The sequence below is a fragment of the Phycodurus eques genome, chromosome 18, assembly GCF_024500275.1.
Source record: "Phycodurus eques isolate BA_2022a chromosome 18, UOR_Pequ_1.1, whole genome shotgun sequence".
NCBI lineage: Eukaryota > Metazoa > Chordata > Actinopteri > Syngnathiformes > Syngnathidae > Phycodurus > Phycodurus eques.
In genome coordinates this window covers 10976447-10994525 of record NC_084542.1, presented here as the reverse complement: position 1 = coordinate 10994525, position 18079 = coordinate 10976447, and the positions used below count along the sequence as shown (strand labels likewise).

The following is an 18079-nucleotide window of genomic DNA, read 5'->3' as shown; positions in this document are numbered from 1 at the left end:
GTGAATCCAAAAAAAACATATCAGTGCAGCAGAGATTATATGCATACACAAACTTTTTATTCTTTTGGTTGGAAAACATTTTTAGAAACTAAAACTTAACTACATGTGCTTTTAAAAAGGTCCCAGCAACATCCTGGCGAAATGCTTCAATTGAAATGAATTACTGTTAAAAGACAGCAATCCGAGTAAGTGGGCGTCCACAGAGCTGAGGCTGCCGTTATGGACACCGTCTTTTGTTGCTAATCGCTGTTTTCCTCATGATAGATGGCCCTCACATCTGCAAAGCATAACGAAAAATCATTTGTTTAATGGGGTTGATCTTCACTGCAAAGATTATATGTAACACAAGCGTTAAAAAAAATAAAAAAAATTGTTTACCCCCAAGTAGTACAACGACAAACAAAGTGTGTACTGCCCATTAACTCTGATGACAGAGGGACGAGTGCCATTCCTCGCAGAATGGCGGCCTGGCGGCTGCCCATATCGGGATGTGCCTATGGTTGTGAGGCATGCTGGGAGATTTAGTGCCTGGATTGGCAACCATTTTGTAGTGTAGCACCAGACCATGTAAGGGAATGTAATGTTCCTCTACTAGACCCCCCTTGATTCATGGATCAAAAACCTGTAGGGCATTTTATTACAGAACAGCAACTTGTGGAAAAAGTACTAAAACATTGAACAGCTGGGCATGTGCATTCAAAGGTTTAGAGGAGGTCAAAAGTTCACCTGTAAAGGTTTAATGCATTTTAGGTTTATCCTGAAACGTAACCTACAAGCCTAATATTCCTCCCATTTGAGTATTGCATTTAACTATAACTTATCTGACTTTTTCAGATATTTGTGGGATTAATACACATACAAAAAGCACTGGCATGTCAAAAAAAAAAAAAGACCAATTCAGAGTCAAGCCTTCAGCAGTACACTTACTGTAATGGGAACTGCTGCCAAGAGGTCTGGAGGCACGCTGCGTCCTATTCGGAATTTCTACAGTGTCTTCAGAACTGCTGCTATCGCTGTCGCTATCAGCACTACTACTGCTGCTGCTGCTACTGCTGGTGCTGGTGCTGGTGCGCTCCACATCTTGGATCCTCGACACATCTGTAAAATAGAAAAAACTAAATCTTTTATGATATTAACAAACTCCTCTGGCTAATTTTGAGGAATGTGGGAGGAAGTCGAAGTACAAGAAGAAAACCCACACAAGCACAGAGGAGAACATACAACCTCCCAACAGATGTGTTCCAATGGAGATTTGAACCCAGATCTTTTGACTGTGACACAGAAATGCTATCCGCTGTTGTACTGGGGCTGTATGTATCGAACATTTTATTTTAATTGGCGCAAAGCATATATCAAATCGCATACCTTTACAAATAGGAATATTGTGTTGTTGGCAATATAGACGCACTGCATCTAGCTCATTTACACATCCTTTGGAGCTTACATTTAATTTTTTTCCCTCAAGTTGACCATATTGTACTGAGCTGTCTTTTTTGTTTTTTTGTTTTAACAGAATTGTGATGGTCCACTGTACTGCATTTTATAATGCTTTAAAGTGTCTCTTCAGAATATTGTGGTTCACCGTTTTGTGGAAGGCATCCAGTTGTCTATCGAAAAATCGGAGCGGCCGTGGCAGTTAGAGCGGGTCGGTAGTTCAAATCGTGATTTATGTGTGAGTGCATGACAGTGAAGCTTAATTGTTCTGAAGTGCCTTACCTGGTTCAACAAAGGAAATTATAATCATTGTTTTTCCAAATCTTATTTTTTTAAGAGAACATTTACTGTAATGTGTTTTTATGTGGGAAAGGTGATCCAAAGTCACCAAAGCTCTGTTCAGCAGTTTATTGAACACCGGGAGAACATCAATTTTCTATACCGCTTATCCTCATTAGGGTCATAGGTGAGCTGAAGCCTACATCAGCTGATTTTGGACGAGAGGAGAAGTACACCGGGAACTGATCGCAAGGCCACCGGGAGAAGAGTAAAACACAAGCACAGTGAACACACTCGCGCAGCAACTGCTGTCTGGCATCTTAACCCTAACCTTGGTGAGGTCATTTTGTATCAAACAAAATGCCCCCAAAAGAAAGTGAATCCTCATCACAAGCTAATGAATTTCAAACTCACGATGAGAGGAACTGCTGCGAAGACGCCTAGAGGCCCACAGGGTGATGTTGGTGGTCTCCACAGAGTCTGTAGAGCTGCTGCCATTGCTACTGCTATCACTGCTGCTGCTCTCCTCATCTTGGCTCACTCTCACATGTGCAGGAGAAGCCGCTGCCAAACTAACAGGAAAAAATATTGCTCATGAAATGTGCAGTTACTGTGTGACTTTTAGCGTATTCATATGTTGAAGTTCCGCTATCCTGACATACACTATATTCGCTCACCTGTCTTAATTAAGATATTAATTAAAGTGACATCCCAGTCGTAATCCATAGGGTTTAATATGACATCAGACCACCCTCTACAGTTATAACATCTGAAAGGTTTTCCAAAAGGTTGCATCTTTATGGGAATTTATGACCATTCTTCCAGAAGCACATTTGTGAGGTTACACACTGATGTTGGAAAAGAAGGCCTGACTCTCAGTCTGCACTCTAATTCATCCCAAAATGTTCTATAGGGTTGAGGTCAGGATTGTGCAGGCCAGTCAAGTTCATCCACATCAAACTCTCTCATCCATGTTTTTATGAACCTTGATTTGTGCACTGATGGACAGCCATGTTGGAATAGGAAGGGGCCATTTCTAAACTGTTCCCACAAAGCTGGAAATGTCCAAAATATTAGCCCCTAAGGAACTCTGAATGCCTCAGTATAGATTTTGGACAGTCAAACAGTTTGGGGATTACCCATTCCCGTTCCATCATGTCTGTTCACCAGTACACAAAGCAAGATCCATAAAGACATGGACGAGAGAATTGATTGGCCTGCCCTCAACCTGATAGAACAACTTTGGGTTGATGTCGAGTGGACAATAAGCCTCAGTGTGAGACCTCACAAATTTGCTTCTGGAAAAACGGTACAAATTCACATATACTCACTCCTAAACCTTGTTGAAAGCCTTCCCACAAGAGTTGAGCTGTTATAGCTGCAATGGGTAGACCAACATCATATTAAACCATATGGATTTAGAATGGGATATTACTTAAAATCTTATTGAGTCAAGGCAGGTGATCGAATACTTTTGGCAATATAGTGTAACATTCCATTTCAAAACCAAAATTGGCATTTTTCAATCCAGGGAAATCATGAGCAGAGTGATTTGGCAACAAAGTCTTTTTATCATTGAAGATTGTCTTACATTAATTAATTTCTTATTAAATCAAAGTAGCACAATTTCTAAATACCGGTACATGTTTTTAATGCTTTGATGTTGCAGGAGTACAAGGAGGTTTTTGACACTGCAATCTACTCTCCATTTCCCTCGACTCATCTATGGTCAAAAAGATTGTAGTGGTAATGTACACGACTGGGTAATGATGACAGCGAAAAAAGACCAAATGTAATGCTGTAATTTGGAATAAAGTTATTTATTATCAATACTGTCACTATTATTATCATTACCGTCACTGTCATCCCAACAGGTATTGCCTTTCAGACTTAAGAAACTATGTAAACATGTTATTCCCTTCAGCAGAGCAAAAAAGCATTATGTTGAGGTTTTGGGGTCTCCATCGTGGAGCAAATTAACGCACATCTCTCCTTTCCGCTCAGAGATGAGCGTCTGGCGTCTGGCTTTCATTTCCAAACTGAGGTTCTCCACCATGCTGTCGATGCAGTTGTCCAGTGCCAGACATCGTGTCTGGGACTTGATGGCCTGTCGGCAGATGGGGCACTCCTCTTTCTTTTTGCGCCATTGCTTGATGCAATGGCAGCAGAAGCTGTGAGCACAGTTCAGGATGACAGCCTGAAGATACAAATAAGAAAAAGTTTATCTTTTTGTTTGGTGTTCGTTGATACGCTAAATCAAACGTGAGCAGGTTCTACTGACTAGCACCTCAATAAAGAGCTCCGAGCAGATGATACACTGAAGCTCGTTTTCCAGAACCTCGGTTACTTGTGTGACAACTTCCTCCTTTTGGGCCTTCGCCTTTTCCTTCTCCTCCTAAGAACAGAAATAGTTTGAGGCTCTAAATAACAGTGCATTGAAGATACTATTGGTGTAGCAACCCACCTTAGTTACTTCAAGCTCTTTGTTTTTGGCCAACAGAATCTCCTCGAATCTTCTCCGGGAGAGTGCAAGTTCATCCATTATTTTCCTCTGCTAATGGGTGTTGAGCAATAAAACTGAACAATGAAAAAAATCCAACACGAAATGCATTACTCAGTAGTGTGACATGTATTATTTGGTTCTTACCTCCTGCAAGGCGCCGTCCAACTGTTTTTTCATCATCTCCTTTTGCTGCTGTGTTTTCTGAGCCTATAAATCCATAAGAGGAAAAAACAACAACACAGAAAAAGATTAAAATGTGGATGTGATACCCCCTCATCTCCCTAAGAAGTTGAGCACATCCTTTTTACCAGTTCTAGTTCAAACGTAGTTCATGGAAAATGACCATGAATGTACAATTATGTTTTCAATGTGTTGTATTGCTCATTATCTGTGTCTTACATGACATCTCCCGACACCTTGTCCTCTTTCAAACCAAGGCATTTGATCTCTGAGAACAAAAGGATGATATTTACTTAAAGGTCCCCGTCCATTTTTTTTTTTTTATCTTTGATGTCCTTTTATCGAGTTTGCGAGATAATTTGGGTTGAAAATGCCCAGAATGTCCCTTTTCAAGCTATTCTAGTTGATCTTTTCTCACCTGGCAGTTGACACGGCGGATTTCTCGAATACGACATAAATAAGCTTTGCTCTGATTGATTTGCTCTTCTTTCCATTGGAAATATGGAAAACTGCTTTACTCTAAGCCAAGCATTCATAGCGACCTTGTGTTTGTATATTCAACGTGGCATCTTACTATCATTGTGAAGCTCAATTCACCAAGCATTGGATTGTTCACCCACTACACACAACCCGATAGAGCAGAGGGAAGTTTCACGTGGGTGAAGTAAAAGAGAGGAAGAAATTTTAGCAATCAATCACCTCAACATAACCGGTTCATGACATTCATCTTGTGCACATTGTGGCGACAGTGGCCGCAAGCTTTGCTATTTAATCTACAGTTGCATTCAAAGCTATACAGTTAAGTATTGTTGTGAAAAACAACACGTGTATGCTTTTAGTATTTGCATGGCTTGGTAGCGGCTGCCCAGCTAGCTCACTCGCTCCAAACCCGAGCATGCGCTTCCAGTAGTGTGTGAAAACTGTTTTACGAAGCCATCCTCCGTGAAATGGGCCCGAACATAGCACAAATCTGGTTCCGAAATGCTTAGGAATTTCTCCAGAAATAAATTGAAACCATTTATTCCTCACCTCGTCCGAGTTTGGCAGGTGCAAAGCTTTGCACATGACGCAGCCGTGTTGTCACTCAGTAATTTTTCCTGAGACGAGTGGGCGTGTAGCAACCACAAAGGGAGCAGGTCCTTGATTAATGAGTAACTTATTACGTCACAAATCCAGGGATAGTAGTGGCGTTTATTTCCCCACGTACATCACGCGATCAAACCCGGAAGCATCCACAAAAAGTCTGCAAAACTGTTGTCATCAGATTTCCTGTGCATGTTGCAAGTGCTGACATGGTAGTTTGAATAACACTGTAGCAATTTAAGGTTCAAACAATCAAGTTTACACACAAGTTTGCGAAACTGTTTTCCGGGTTTGGTCATGTGACGTGCATAACCAATCCGAGGTGTGACGTTAATTTCGGTCATCAGCAGAGGGTGAACTTGCCTAAAATGGCCACGCCCTGAGTTTGCTAGAGATTGATGAATTATTCTGTTTTATTCTTATTCCGCAAACCCAATATCAGGCAGAATACCTTGCTGTGATTTGTGGTGGCACATAATGTATTCTTTCAAAAACAAAAACATCCGTGGGTTTATTTCCCCTTTTAAGCACAACAAGCTTTCACCTCTTGCTGTCTTTTCGTTTCACTGAAAGACCTCTCAAGTGTCTCCATTTGCTGCATCTTGGCTCGGAGAGTCTGCAGCTGCCGCTGTAACTCCTTGATCTGCTCTTCCCTGAACGGGTCGACCGATCGGGATCCAGCCTCCAGCGAGGCGACCTGTCTCTGTGTGCTGTCCACCTGCTCCCTGAGCATCAATATATTCTGGCTGTACCTGTGAAACAGACAACGGCGAGGTCTAAGGTGATATTTATAGTAACAGAACATGTGCATCGAAGCCAGAATTTTATTAATTTTGTTGTGCTGGATCACGGTTTTACAACTACTGGAGTGAGGGTAAGTACACATGATTTAAGCAAATGGTTTGACACCAGTAGCCTACAGGTTTACACATTTTTTTGTCACAATGCTGACTGAGTCTGTTGCTGCTTCAGTCGAAACTTTGAAGGGCTTATTGCAGCTACCCAACACTAACGCTTGGCTATATGACAAATGAGAGAAACACACGTACATCTGCAAGTTGTCCAGGTCACAGGGGACATCTACACCAGCCCAGCTCCTGTATGCTTCTTCCACACATGGATTGGTAGCAGTCTCCTCCAGCTGAGGGCAACTGCGGCGCTGGTGGTACTTGGCTGGAGGAAAAGGGCATGGGTGCGCAAATGGCTTGTCTGTGTACGAGCAGCGGTACAATTTGGCCTTTGAGGTGGATGGCTCCATTTCTTCTCCCGTCAGCTTCCTCTTGGACTTCTTGGGTATGTGCACTGCTTTTGAGGCCTCTTTCTGCCTTTTTGCCAAGTTGTGTTTAATTTCTCTGAGGGACCGCCGTACAAGCATGTAGTCATACTCCACTTTGGACCCCATGACAGGAACACCAAGTTGTATGGAGTCTCCAAGTTTAAGCAGGTGGGCTTCTTGAGCGGGTATGCGGATTCCATTCACCCACACACCATTGAGACTCTGACAGTGATCACAAAAAGGAAAAAAATATTTCATACATCACAAACAACATGGCTTTATGTGCCTACTGAAATAGACAAACTCTTATTTTGTACAGTCGAACCTCGAGCCATACTAAGCTACGGTATGGTAATGAAAAGCCGTAAATGCCACTGGTCAAGCAGTATGCCGTGTGGGATAAGGGCTGCTGCTTCATATTCTTATGTCATTTTACTAGTGTTGACTTAATCTGATTTGATTATATATTAGCTTTGATTGTCTCAAACTGATTTTTTTTTACTCTGGTATTTCAAGTCTACAAAAAGCAGATAGTAAGTTAGTGCATCCCTATTTTGCTTCTTCATTTTCCTTTGTTGTATTTCATTGGACTACGTGTGTGTATATGTACAAATGGAAAAGCATCTTTGCATTCAGGTGTATGCATATAACATTTGCTGCCATCACTAAATACATTTGTGAGTAAAACTGAAACAAGTTAATCATCATTAGGTTAAAATTACTCTGTCTTGCAACCAAAAATGGTTGCAAGACACTTGACCATGAAGACTAGAAATCAAAGTGAGGAAACAAGCTCTAGTGGTGAAATGGAAAGTGGGCTTGAGTTCAAGTCCCACTGTGGAAAAAATGTAAAACTGCCAACTATTCGTTAACCTCAAGGTGTCCTGGAGCAAGGCACCATCCACACCCTTCATCAGGGTGTGCGGTCCCCGTTCGCGACCTCGCCAATGGCTAAGTGAAACAGGATGTGGCGAAGCGAATACTCCCCATGTTCGCCAGGCTGGCGAATCAGAATTACCTGCATCAAAACTCAAAAGCCCTTCCAGAGAAAAGTGAGAGAGCTCATTCTGCCATGTGTGAAGTTGTGAATGGTGTTAATGGTTTAGTTTTTCCCCCACTTTGTAAAATGCTTCAATCAGCCGTCCAGCCGCTGCTGGCTAAGGAGTCAGGTTCACGGGCTTTCCCAGCGGCAGGGAGCGATGCATCGGGGAAGACAAGACCCATTGCCGCTTTGCGCCGAATCGAAGCATGCATATTTACGACCGCGATAACATTTGAAGTGTCGATGGCCAATGTGTCCTGCAATTCAAATTAGTTCTCGCAGCTAGCAAGCAATGCACTAGCCGCTAATCCCACTTTGGTTGTCATGCCGAACGGCGGCGCTGGCTTGAAGCGGGGCCGTATGCAGCTTGTCATTTGGGGGCCCAAGGCAAACATAGTTGTTACATCGTCTCCCCCCTTATGTAATTTAGACTACTTTGTCCTGCTTTTGAAATATGTTTCAATTAACTGACAGCTAAACTTACCCTACTAATAATTACCAAAGATTTAGAATATTAATGTTTATTATCAACTAAAAAGTTTTAATTTGAGAAAAGTCGATATAATCTTTAAGATCCTTCTTCAGGATTACCAAATAAGAAGTGAATTAATTTAAGACTTATACTGTAAATGATAAGAACATTTATCAACATTTTAATAGTTTACCATTTCAACCACTTTTATACTTACATTTTGGTGATGAAAAGCATCACTCATGTCACGCACCACTTTATACTCAGCTGTCACTGACAGCAGTGCTACTGCTACTGGCAAGAGCATCATAATACAGTTTACATTTGATTAGGTATGTAGTTAGAAAAATAAGTCAATATTGTACTGTGATTGAAGGTTTTTCTTTTTACAATTCAATAGTAAAATGATTTGTTCTTCATATCAATTCATCACAACATTTAGGCCTGGACTACAGGCAAGAGTTATTTGTTGCGTATATCCAATGTTGTGTTGGTCATACTACAGAATGATTTATTTATTGTGTTTAGTGAATAATACTGAAGATAAAGTTCCTCCCGAAAAAAAAGGCATTCTAAATTGCAATTGCAATATTTGTTTAAAAGAAACAACCACAACAAAATTACTTTGCTATTAAGATTATTCCCCCAAATCGTTCAGCCCTACTCCTGATTGATGACTAGGTCATTTTAATTGTTAAAGCTTATCAGCTTCCCAGTGACGAGGACTGGCTAAGTGTGGCTAAAGGTTTTAGGCACATAACCACACGTGATATTGTGGCTTACTTCAAAGAAGTGTGGCCAGGAGATTTTTAAACTGTTGAGCCACATTGACTAATAGCCTTCATGACTAAGTGCCAACCCTGCCTCATCAGTCTGACGTCCCACCTTGCATGCCTGCATGTGTGTGTGTGATTTGGTTCGATACTGTGCATTTTATTCTACAAATGTGACTCTATTAAACAGTCCAGTCCCACCTTGTTGTCTCTGACTGTCCAGTGTCCATCTTCCCTTTTAGAGAAAGTACAGTGCAGCCTGGAGATCATTAAGGGGCAACTTGGAGACAGGAGCTGGTAGGTCACGTCAAAACCCCGGCCAATGGTCACCTAAACAAGTATGGTACCAGTCAGTAACACGGTAACTCTTTGTCAGTCATGGTAGCTGCATACTAGCACTTTGAGTTTCATTTTGTATGTGCGTGGAGCGAAAGGGGGACTCAAAATAGTAAATGACAACAGGTTGTTTTGATTAAGCTAGCTAACGAAGCTAGTAGCAAAGTGTCCGTACCTCTGTGTTTTCTAACAAGCGAAGCCAGTCCGAATTCCTGTCGACTCTCATCAAACATGTAACTTCTGAGTCCAAACCTTCTTCCTCAGCAGTCACGGAAGAGTCTGTCGTGACTTTATCCATCTTTATCTCACGTGGCGCCTCATTGCTGTTGCTTACTTGCAGCGTGTCTGTTCCGTACCTGACGTAGCAAGGCTGTCACGGCTCTGTATAGTAAAGGTACGACATTTACAGCACCGGAAACGGTCTGGGATATTTTCAACTTTCAAGACAAAAGCATATCAGATGGATGTGATGGAAGGAGTTCATACACACTATATTGCCGAAAGTATTCGCTCACCTGCCTTGACTCACATATATATGATTTTAAGTGATATCCCATTCTAAACCCATATGGTTCAATATAATGTCAGTCTACCCTTTGCAGCTATAACAGCTTCAACCCTTGTGGGGAGGCTTTCAACAAGTGAGTTTATGGGAATTTCTCCCCATTCTTCCAGGACCAAATTTGTTCGCTCGAACAGTGAGAAGGCTTGGCTCAATGTCCACTCGAAATCAACCCAAAGATGTTCTATCGGGTTTCCGGCAGGACTATGCGCAGGCCAGTCAAGTTCATCATGTTCATCCATGTCTCTATGGACCTTGCTTTGTGCACTGGTGCACAGACATGTTGGAACAGGAAGGGGTAATCCCCGAACTGTTTGACTGAACAGTTTGGAGAGACACCAAGGAATAATGTGAACAATTCCATTCGCCTTGGCGATCACAGAACATTTTTCGGCTGTGCCACTGATGACTACTACGACTACTACTAATATTAATAATAATAATAACGGATAAGTGGTACAGAAAATGGATGGATAATAATAATAATAATACATATTATTGTATTAAATAATTACTGTACAACACTGTACTTTACTCTGTTTTGATTTCTTCCACTTCCATTCAAACAATCCAGAGTTCCTCTTTCCGCCCCACCCGGGCATCCCCGTGTCTTAAATCGAGCGCCCCCGTAGCACCAGGCGGGACTTCCGGCGAGTTCTCCTCTTCGCGGATGGGACTTCAGTGAGGGCTAGTGAGCAGACGGAAAGGGTTTGGTCCGTTCCGGTAACGTTCTGGGTGTCACCGGTCGGTGTGTGCGTCAGCGCGGCTCCGAACTGCCGCAGACAGCCTGGGCGGCGTCGGTGCTCCAGCCCCGAAGAAGCCCCCCACTCCCCGTAGATGAACGTCGTCCTCGGCTATGCTGCCCTGAGAGCGCCGCCGGTGTGGTACCCGCCCTGCCAACATGTCTGATGTCAACAAGACTCTGCAGAAATGGCACGCCAGTTTCAGAAAAGGCACAGACTTTGACTCGTGGGGACAATTAGTGGAGGCGATAGACGAGTACCAAATGTAAGTGTGTGTCTTGCCACTCACATGCATGCATGCACGCGTACACGCGCACGCTCGCACACACGCATACATGCAGGCAGCCCTCCATCGGTGGGAGTCACCCGGGAGCACAAACAAGTTGGCCCCCGAGCTGTCATTCAGACGATTGGGAACATTTAAATGAATCCTTCCCACACATGCCATGACGTGAGGTGATGTGGCAATTGTTCTGTGCGCGTTGTACTGTCTTCCATTGTGCGCGCAAGCGCGCGTGTGTGTGCGCGCGTGTTGCCTCGCGTTGCTCTGTGCAGAAATTCACCAACAATATTCCTCAGTGTATTGAGAAATATCAGCCACACCCTCTCATTGTTATGGGTGGGTTTCCTGTGGTCTAAGAGGAAATAGTTGAGAATAAAAAAAAAAAAAAAAAGGACCCATCCCTGAGGAAAAGGAAAATAAATCGTAATCATTCCCCCCCCCCCCCCCCCCCCCCAAGTAAGCGTAAAATTGCAGGAATACAGAAATTGTAAGGTTTGAGATTGTGACCCATTTCTCTTTGAACACCAGGGGGTGGAAATGTGCACCGCACATTCTGTTACTTTATTTAATAACTTTTTAAAAAATATATTTTTTTAAATTATTCTCTTTTAATTTATAGTCTTGCGAGGCAGTTGCAAAAAGAAGTGCAGTCATCAAACTCAACAGACTTCACAGAAGAGCAGAAGGTAGACATTTTAGTGGTTTGTGTAAACAAAAACAAAAAAAGTCATGTCTTTATCATAAATTTACCATGTTTCCTTTTCCATTTTAGAAAAATTTAGGGAAGATTGCAACATGCCTGGAGATGAGGAGTGTCAGTTTGCAGGTTTGTGTGACGAGTAACAATATTTGCAGCCATGTAGGGAGTGTTGGGCAAGTTACTTCTACAATATAATATAAAGTACATTTCTAAAAGCCTTATTGTAAAATGGATTACCATAATTTATTTCCCCCTCAAAATTCTATACACAATGCCCTATTATGACAAAATGCCAAAGGGTGCATCAATTATACTTATGTCCATATGATTTCTTAGGTTTCTTTTTTTTCAATTTAACACGCGTTTGCAAAAATGTCAATACACATTTTTATTATTATTATTTTATTTTTATTTTTAAAAAATGTAACATGTTGGCCATGAAAACAGATTTATTCCCTTGTGGCTGTAATATAACAAAATGTGGAAAAAAAGTGAAGTGCTGTGAATACGTTTCCAGATGCATTATAATGCTTTTTACTGACATTTGAAAGGATTGAGTTGATTTACAATATTTCTCTCTGCATTGTAATCATGTCTTCCACTATTTTACATTAATTTTGCATTACTTTCACCAATGCAACTGTGGAATTCTAAAACATGAAATTTGACTTAAATACAATGTCAAAGTACCGAGCGCTTACAAACGATAATATTCCTCCATTTTCTATAGCGCTTGTCCTTATTCGGGTCGTGGGCGAATTGGAGCCCATCCCAGCTGACTTTCAGGCCCGCAGGAAGGCGGGACATTATCAGAAAACCAAATCACAGGGAAGAGCGTAACGCAGGCTGACTGAATGAATGGAATCAGAGATGATTTTTAGTGTTTTTCTTTTTTATTTTTTTATATGGTGCAACATATGGGTCAAATCATAGTTCCTTAATAGAATAAATTGACATACTATACAGTGCAGATGCAAAGACAGCAAGCCTTTGTAAAATGTTACGCAGGGCAGAATATCATGCACAAATACGTTATCTAGAAATCATGCTTACAAAAGTGCTCCATATTGTGTCAAATGGTGTGGGTATCTCCTCACAGATTTCCAAACAGTTTAGGTTCTTTGCTCTGACTGGGGTCTTCCCAAAAAATAAAACCTCTTCTGATTTTATTCATTTGCATGTGTGTATAAGTATGACATCAGCATTGGAAAGGGGTTTGTTTGTAATTCTGTGTTGTGTGTTCAGTGCACACAGTCGACAGAGGAGTTCAAATTGGAAGACTTAAAGAAAGTGGAAAGCAGTGAGTCTTTTACCACCGTGTGTTTGGTGTTTACTGACAGTCCTCATCATTCTAACAAATGTGTACCATGTCCTTTTCGTCTGTAGTCATCAAGAACTTATTGACTTACAACAAAGAATTTCCCTTCGACGTCCAGCCGGTGCCCTTAAGGTAATAGGGATCTTTCAGTATTTTTCTTGTTTAAGATTGTATTCAGTCATGTATTATTCTTCCTGATTAGGTTCCATAGATCTTTATTCAGTTATTTTTAGACTTTACATTTTGATAGAGTAGATGGAGATAGATACAGGTAGATGCTGTACTGTACTCTATGAATCCCGCTGGTTCACTTAATGTTTTTTTCTGGTGAGTTAAAATGACTTATTGTGTCTAACTGATTTTTTTTTCATTTCATTTTTTTTTTTTTTGCACATCCTCGTCAGAAAAATCCTCGCTCCTGGTGAAGAGGAGAACCTGGAGCTCGAGGAAGAAGATGCCGCCGCAGTCGCCGGTTCCACAGAAGCGTTCCCCCCGAGAGCTCCCGGTACTTTTAAAGCAAAACAAAGCCCGTTTGCTTGGCCGCTTGAGTTGCAGTGTCCCATCTGATGTGGCCGTTTGTGTTTTCTGTCCTGTCCTGTTGGCGTTTTGCATGGCTTCACCGCTCATTCTCGCCTGCCTGCTTTATTCACAGCCTCACAAGGTAGGACCTTATCATCAAAGTCTCTTTGTTCTGTCGTTGTGTGCACGGTTGACGTGTTTTTAGTGAATATATTTTCACTGGAAACGCAAATATGAAGCTGTTGATAGAGTAAATGTTAGATTTTGGTAACTATTTTTCCTGAAATCAACAAATGCCATGAATGCACAGTGGGAAATGTAATTTTTATCTTGGTTCAACATGTTTTTGTAACTTGGAATTTTGATGTCATTGTCCTCCGTAGGTACCTTGTTGCCACGGTTACCCTCCGAACCTGGAATGACGCTGCTTACAATAAGAATAGAAAAAATTGGTTTGAAAGATGCCGGGCAATGCATCGACCCGTACGTGACCATGAGTGTCAAAGGTGCTTAAAACACAATCGATCGCTCATCTCATTATTATCAGCATTTGCGTTGCTGTATTTGATCCTTATCGTGAAAAATCTGGCATGCAATCTCTGTTTCTATGCATGCAGATTCGAACGGGGTGGACTTGAACCAAGTGCAGGACACCCCCGTGGCCACCAAAAAGGAAGACATCTACATTCACTTCAGTATGGACGTCGAGATCCAAAGGCATGTGGAGAAACTACCTAAAGGTAACATAAAGTGGGGGGCAAAATGTCCTGAACTCGCAAATTATCATTACAAGTTAGCAAATGGGGGGGCGGAAAGATCACGATTTGTGTTTTTGTCCGAATGCATTGCGGCAAGCGTCCGTTTCTGCAAGCATTAAAGATGAGGCTACGGGTGTGTGTGTGTGGGGCAAATGATTGACACCTCATCGGTCACACCTTCTCTCTATGATTGGTTGTTTTTCCTCGGGTGCAGTGGTTTCTTAAACATACATTATGAGGTACAAGCTCTGGGGCCAGAGCAGCAGATTCTTTTATTTTATTTTTTTACAGATCATTTTCCTAATGTACTGTGCATTCTGACCGTTTGAGTCAGTCCTTTATTCTATCTGTACATCTACGCAAGTACAGAGTGTGAGTACTTTTGCCACCTCTTGTTAGTATGCAAACAGTGAAGCATAAGTGCGTAATGGCTCACTGCCAGGCACATATTCAGAAATGGGCGACTTAATAAAGGTTTGCTTGGTTGTTTAATTTCCCACTTGATGAAGTGGGCGGGCTAAGGAGAGACCTAACTATAGTATTTGTATACTAGCAATTTATTATTTCAGGATAAATTACATTGACAGACTTGTTTGCTACCATTTGTACTCTATGGCGAAGTTACGGATCCGTTGTGACTCAAAAGACGACTGCGCCAAGCTCAACACTTAACCGAAATGATAACTCAATACGCTCGAGCTTGACATGCAAATGTGAAGGATGAAGTGTTCAAAATGTCAACTTGTCACCCTGCAGGGGCAGCTATTTTCTTTGAATTTAAGCACTACAAACCCAAGAAGAGGTTTACCAGCACAAAATGTTTTGCCTTCTTGGAAATGGACGAGATCAAGCCTGGACCCATCGTGATTGAGCTGTAAGTCACAACGGTCAACTTTCTATAGTTGATGACGTTGAAAAAAAGTCTTCTAAAGTCTAAACCCTGTTCTACTGCCATGTTTTTGTGTTTTAAAACAATGGACCCAAGATAATTTCAAAACTTTTTGCACCATTGTTACCTATAACCAGTTTTGTTGGAATCCTATGTTCTATTTTTCTAAGATTAAGTTTTAAAGTTAAAAACAAAATTTAAGGTAGGAAAAATAATCCTACTTTACTGTCATATTACACCTTTTTATTTTGGAATAGACCATTATGAACCTAACTAAATACCCAGAGAAATCCCACCCAAGCACAGGAAGAACATGCCAACTCCAACTGACATTTGAACTCAGAACCACAGAACTATGAGGCAGATGTGCTAACCTCTTGGCCATCGTGCTGCCTAATCAACAATCAATTCAACATATCTATTAATAAGTCAATCCATAGTTAAACCCCGTTATTTTGGAATTTCAGGTACAAGAAGCCCACTGACTTCAAGAGGAAGAAACTTCAACTTCTCACAAAGAAGCCCCTTTATCTTCATCTTCATCAAACCTTGCACAAGGACAGCTAAGACGCCCTCACATGCAATATAGCACTACTAAATCATAGTATTTTTTTTCTCCGTGGCTATATTAACAGAGTAAAGGGAACTGAGCCACAAGTTGGTGGCATCCACACATTTCTTTCCTTTATATATATATATATATATATATTTTTTAAGTGCATACCCTGGTAAAAACCATATTTGGACTATTTGGAGGACATATTTCATGCTGCGACACTTTGGAACTCAACGTGTTGCGTCGGGACTCCACGCAAGGTTGTGTCAATATGCGGTGCTCACCTGTCTCTGTTTGCACTGTTGGACCTTGAAACAGAAGTGTGCAAAACATGCTGCCAAAAAGCTGACGCCATGTGTAGCAAATATTCATTAAACTGGGACATTTACTGAATCATTTAAAAGGCAGACACGAACAACAAAGCACATCTCTAATAAGAGTCCACGCGGAGACATTTTGGTGCTTAGTAACATCTTTTCAGATATGAGTTATTGTTCAATTTAAAGTAATTTGAATAATGTAAGTGGAAGTTGGGCATGCAGAATTTTTGTTTTCACCAACTCTTAAAATAAATTAATCCATAAATACAAGCTCTGCCCCTTCACCAAATTGTATGACGACAAAATTACTAACATCTATAGTGTATGTAAAATTTTGCAATAAAAAAACGGTAAATAAAAAGAATAAAAATTTCCTTGTTGAAGCTTCACCATTTAACCAAACAATCATATAATTACTGCAAAGTAAAATAGAACATATAAAATAAAACAAATTGTAATTCATTAAAAATAATTCATTTAAACACCTCCTGGTTCCAGCTGCTGCTTCAACTCTAGTAAATATTCAAATTACTAATAATGAAAATACAGCATGAGCTAATCATAAAAAGTAATTCCCTCAAAATCATTTGAATAGTATTCCCGGTTCAAGCTCTGCACCGTCACTGAATTTTATATTTATAAAATGACTAATAATTTAAAATAACTAATAATAAGCGTATCTAAAATATAGTAATTATATTGTAATAAATGATTGGGTAGGCTCCAACTCACATACAACCCTTTTTGTTTTATTTTCAGGGTTTCTTTCCTTTTTTTTTTTTTTTTTGTCCTGTTCGGCTGTTAGGTCAAGCAGAATGGAAAATCTGTAACCCTTTTTATGCCGGAACAGTTTTACTGTGTCACAGTGGAGTTTTTAAGCTTCCGCTGTGGTATTATAATTGGTTTATTGAGAATCAGACTTGATCAGTCGAACAGAACAAAGTTTCTAGAAGGGAGAGAGAAACAAGAGACAAAGCACTAATATAGAACCCTTGTGAGCATAAGCGGTATAGAAAAAGGATGGTTTCGTTTTTATTAATACTTTGTTTCAAGCCCCCTAAATATTTAAATGTTTAGTTTTGATTAAATAAAAGCCCTCGTTCAAGCTAGGCCCTTGACCAAATGTGATATGCTGTATATTACTATTAATAAAAATGAATCAAATAAAAAATAACCTAAAAAATTTAATTAAAATTACCTTTTAGCTCCAAACCTATTTGCATAATGATGAGTAGTTATGATTTTGCCATCAAATCAAGATGTGATTGAAGTGTAGTTGAAATGCAACCATTTAGGAATTACAGCCATTTTATGCAAAGTACCTCCATTTTTCAAAATATTTGGACAATTGACCGACTGAAGACGATAAAACAGATTGGTATCAGTTATTGAGTTTGACATTTGGCAGCTATTTGACTGGAGCTACCCATATGAACAAATAAATTCAGCATTTAGTGAAATGTTTTGGTGTCCCCCTCCAGACACTTTGAATGACATTTGGATTAAGTAGTTATTCACTCACTCTAGTCTCTCTGACCTTCCTGCTCATGTCGGGTGACATTGGCAGAGTAATAACATATTTGCACTTAATTTGAATGTCACATTTGTATGCACAAGATGTGTTTTGGCCTCTCATCCTGCAACTGAAAGTGTGAGGGGTGCACAGGCAGTCAAATGGATGCAATGAGGTTTGGATTTGGACATTTTTCCCCCCATTTTTTTTTTTTTTTTAATATAAATTTGTCATCTATTATTATGGTCTTCATTCATTTTGATTGCAATACTTGATTTTTAGATTTTATTTTTGTAAGGTCCAGGACTATAAATGACCACACTAACTGATGAAGATGCAGTAACTGTATGTGTGAAGGTGTGACACGTATGCCTGGACTGATAAGACTGACAAGGTAATATGATCAATACATTAATTTCTAATAAACAGAAAAGGCGTTTTAGTGAATGAATTTGTATTTTGTCAATTTGAATACATGCACACGGACAAAGTGATATCCTGGATAAAATAATCATATATGTTTGGAGATATTTCCTGTTG

The 18079-nt window shown here is 40.5% G+C and overlaps 2 protein-coding genes across 3 annotated transcripts; one reads left to right on the top strand and one right to left on the bottom strand.

Moving 5' to 3' along the window:
• Window positions 1-35: 35 nt before the first annotated feature.
• Window positions 36-9728, bottom strand: rnf8 (ring finger protein 8, E3 ubiquitin protein ligase). Of its 2 annotated transcripts, none has more exons than XM_061704295.1 (11): window positions 9554-9728; window positions 9244-9372; window positions 6529-6977; window positions 6024-6231; window positions 4361-4423; window positions 4178-4267; window positions 4001-4108; window positions 3699-3910; window positions 2128-2285; window positions 928-1098; window positions 36-277 (listed from the first exon to the last, which is right to left on the bottom strand). In XM_061704295.1, exons 1-11 carry the CDS (start codon window positions 9674-9676, stop codon window positions 240-242), a joined length of 1749 nt encoding a protein of 582 aa, XP_061560279.1. In that variant the 5' UTR covers window positions 9677-9728; the 3' UTR covers window positions 36-239. The 2 variants fall into 2 exon arrangements, with proteins under 2 accessions (XP_061560279.1, XP_061560280.1); XM_061704296.1 differs by having other exon boundaries at window positions 4178-4264.
• An 883-nt stretch (window positions 9729-10611) lies between these two features.
• aida (axin interactor, dorsalization associated) lies at window positions 10612-16780 on the top strand. Its single transcript, XM_061704468.1, has 10 exons — window positions 10612-10948; window positions 11586-11652; window positions 11739-11792; window positions 12912-12966; window positions 13053-13116; window positions 13389-13489; window positions 13887-14009; window positions 14121-14243; window positions 15018-15135; window positions 15618-16780. The coding sequence occupies exons 1-10, from the start codon at window positions 10842-10844 to the stop codon at window positions 15715-15717; spliced, it is 912 nt and encodes a 303-aa protein (XP_061560452.1). The 5' UTR covers window positions 10612-10841; the 3' UTR covers window positions 15718-16780.
• Window positions 16781-18079: the final 1299 nt, after the last annotated feature.

What these genes read in the sequence shown, in the direction of transcription:
- rnf8 (XM_061704295.1), bottom strand. Translation starts at nt 9,676, where the DNA reads ATGGATAAAGTCACGACAGACTCTTCCGTGACTGCTGAGGAAGAAGGT. An exon ending in GGACAGTCAGAGACAACAAG is followed by an intron (nt 6,978 to 9,243) that starts GTGGGACTGGAC and finishes GATCACTGTCAG; the next exon opens with AGTCTCAATGGTGTGTGGGT. An exon ending in AAACGAAAAGACAGCAAGAG is followed by an intron (nt 4,424 to 6,023) that starts GTGAAAGCTTGT and finishes ATGGATTTATAG; the next exon opens with GCTCAGAAAACACAGCAGCA.
- aida (XM_061704468.1), top strand. Translation starts at nt 10,842, where the DNA reads ATGTCTGATGTCAACAAGACTCTGCAGAAATGGCACGCCAGTTTCAGA. An exon ending in TGAGGAGTGTCAGTTTGCAG is followed by an intron (nt 11,793 to 12,911) that starts GTTTGTGTGACG and finishes TTGTGTGTTCAG; the next exon opens with TGCACACAGTCGACAGAGGA. An exon ending in GTTCCCCCCGAGAGCTCCCG is followed by an intron (nt 13,490 to 13,886) that starts GTACTTTTAAAG and finishes TGTCCTCCGTAG; the next exon opens with GTACCTTGTTGCCACGGTTA.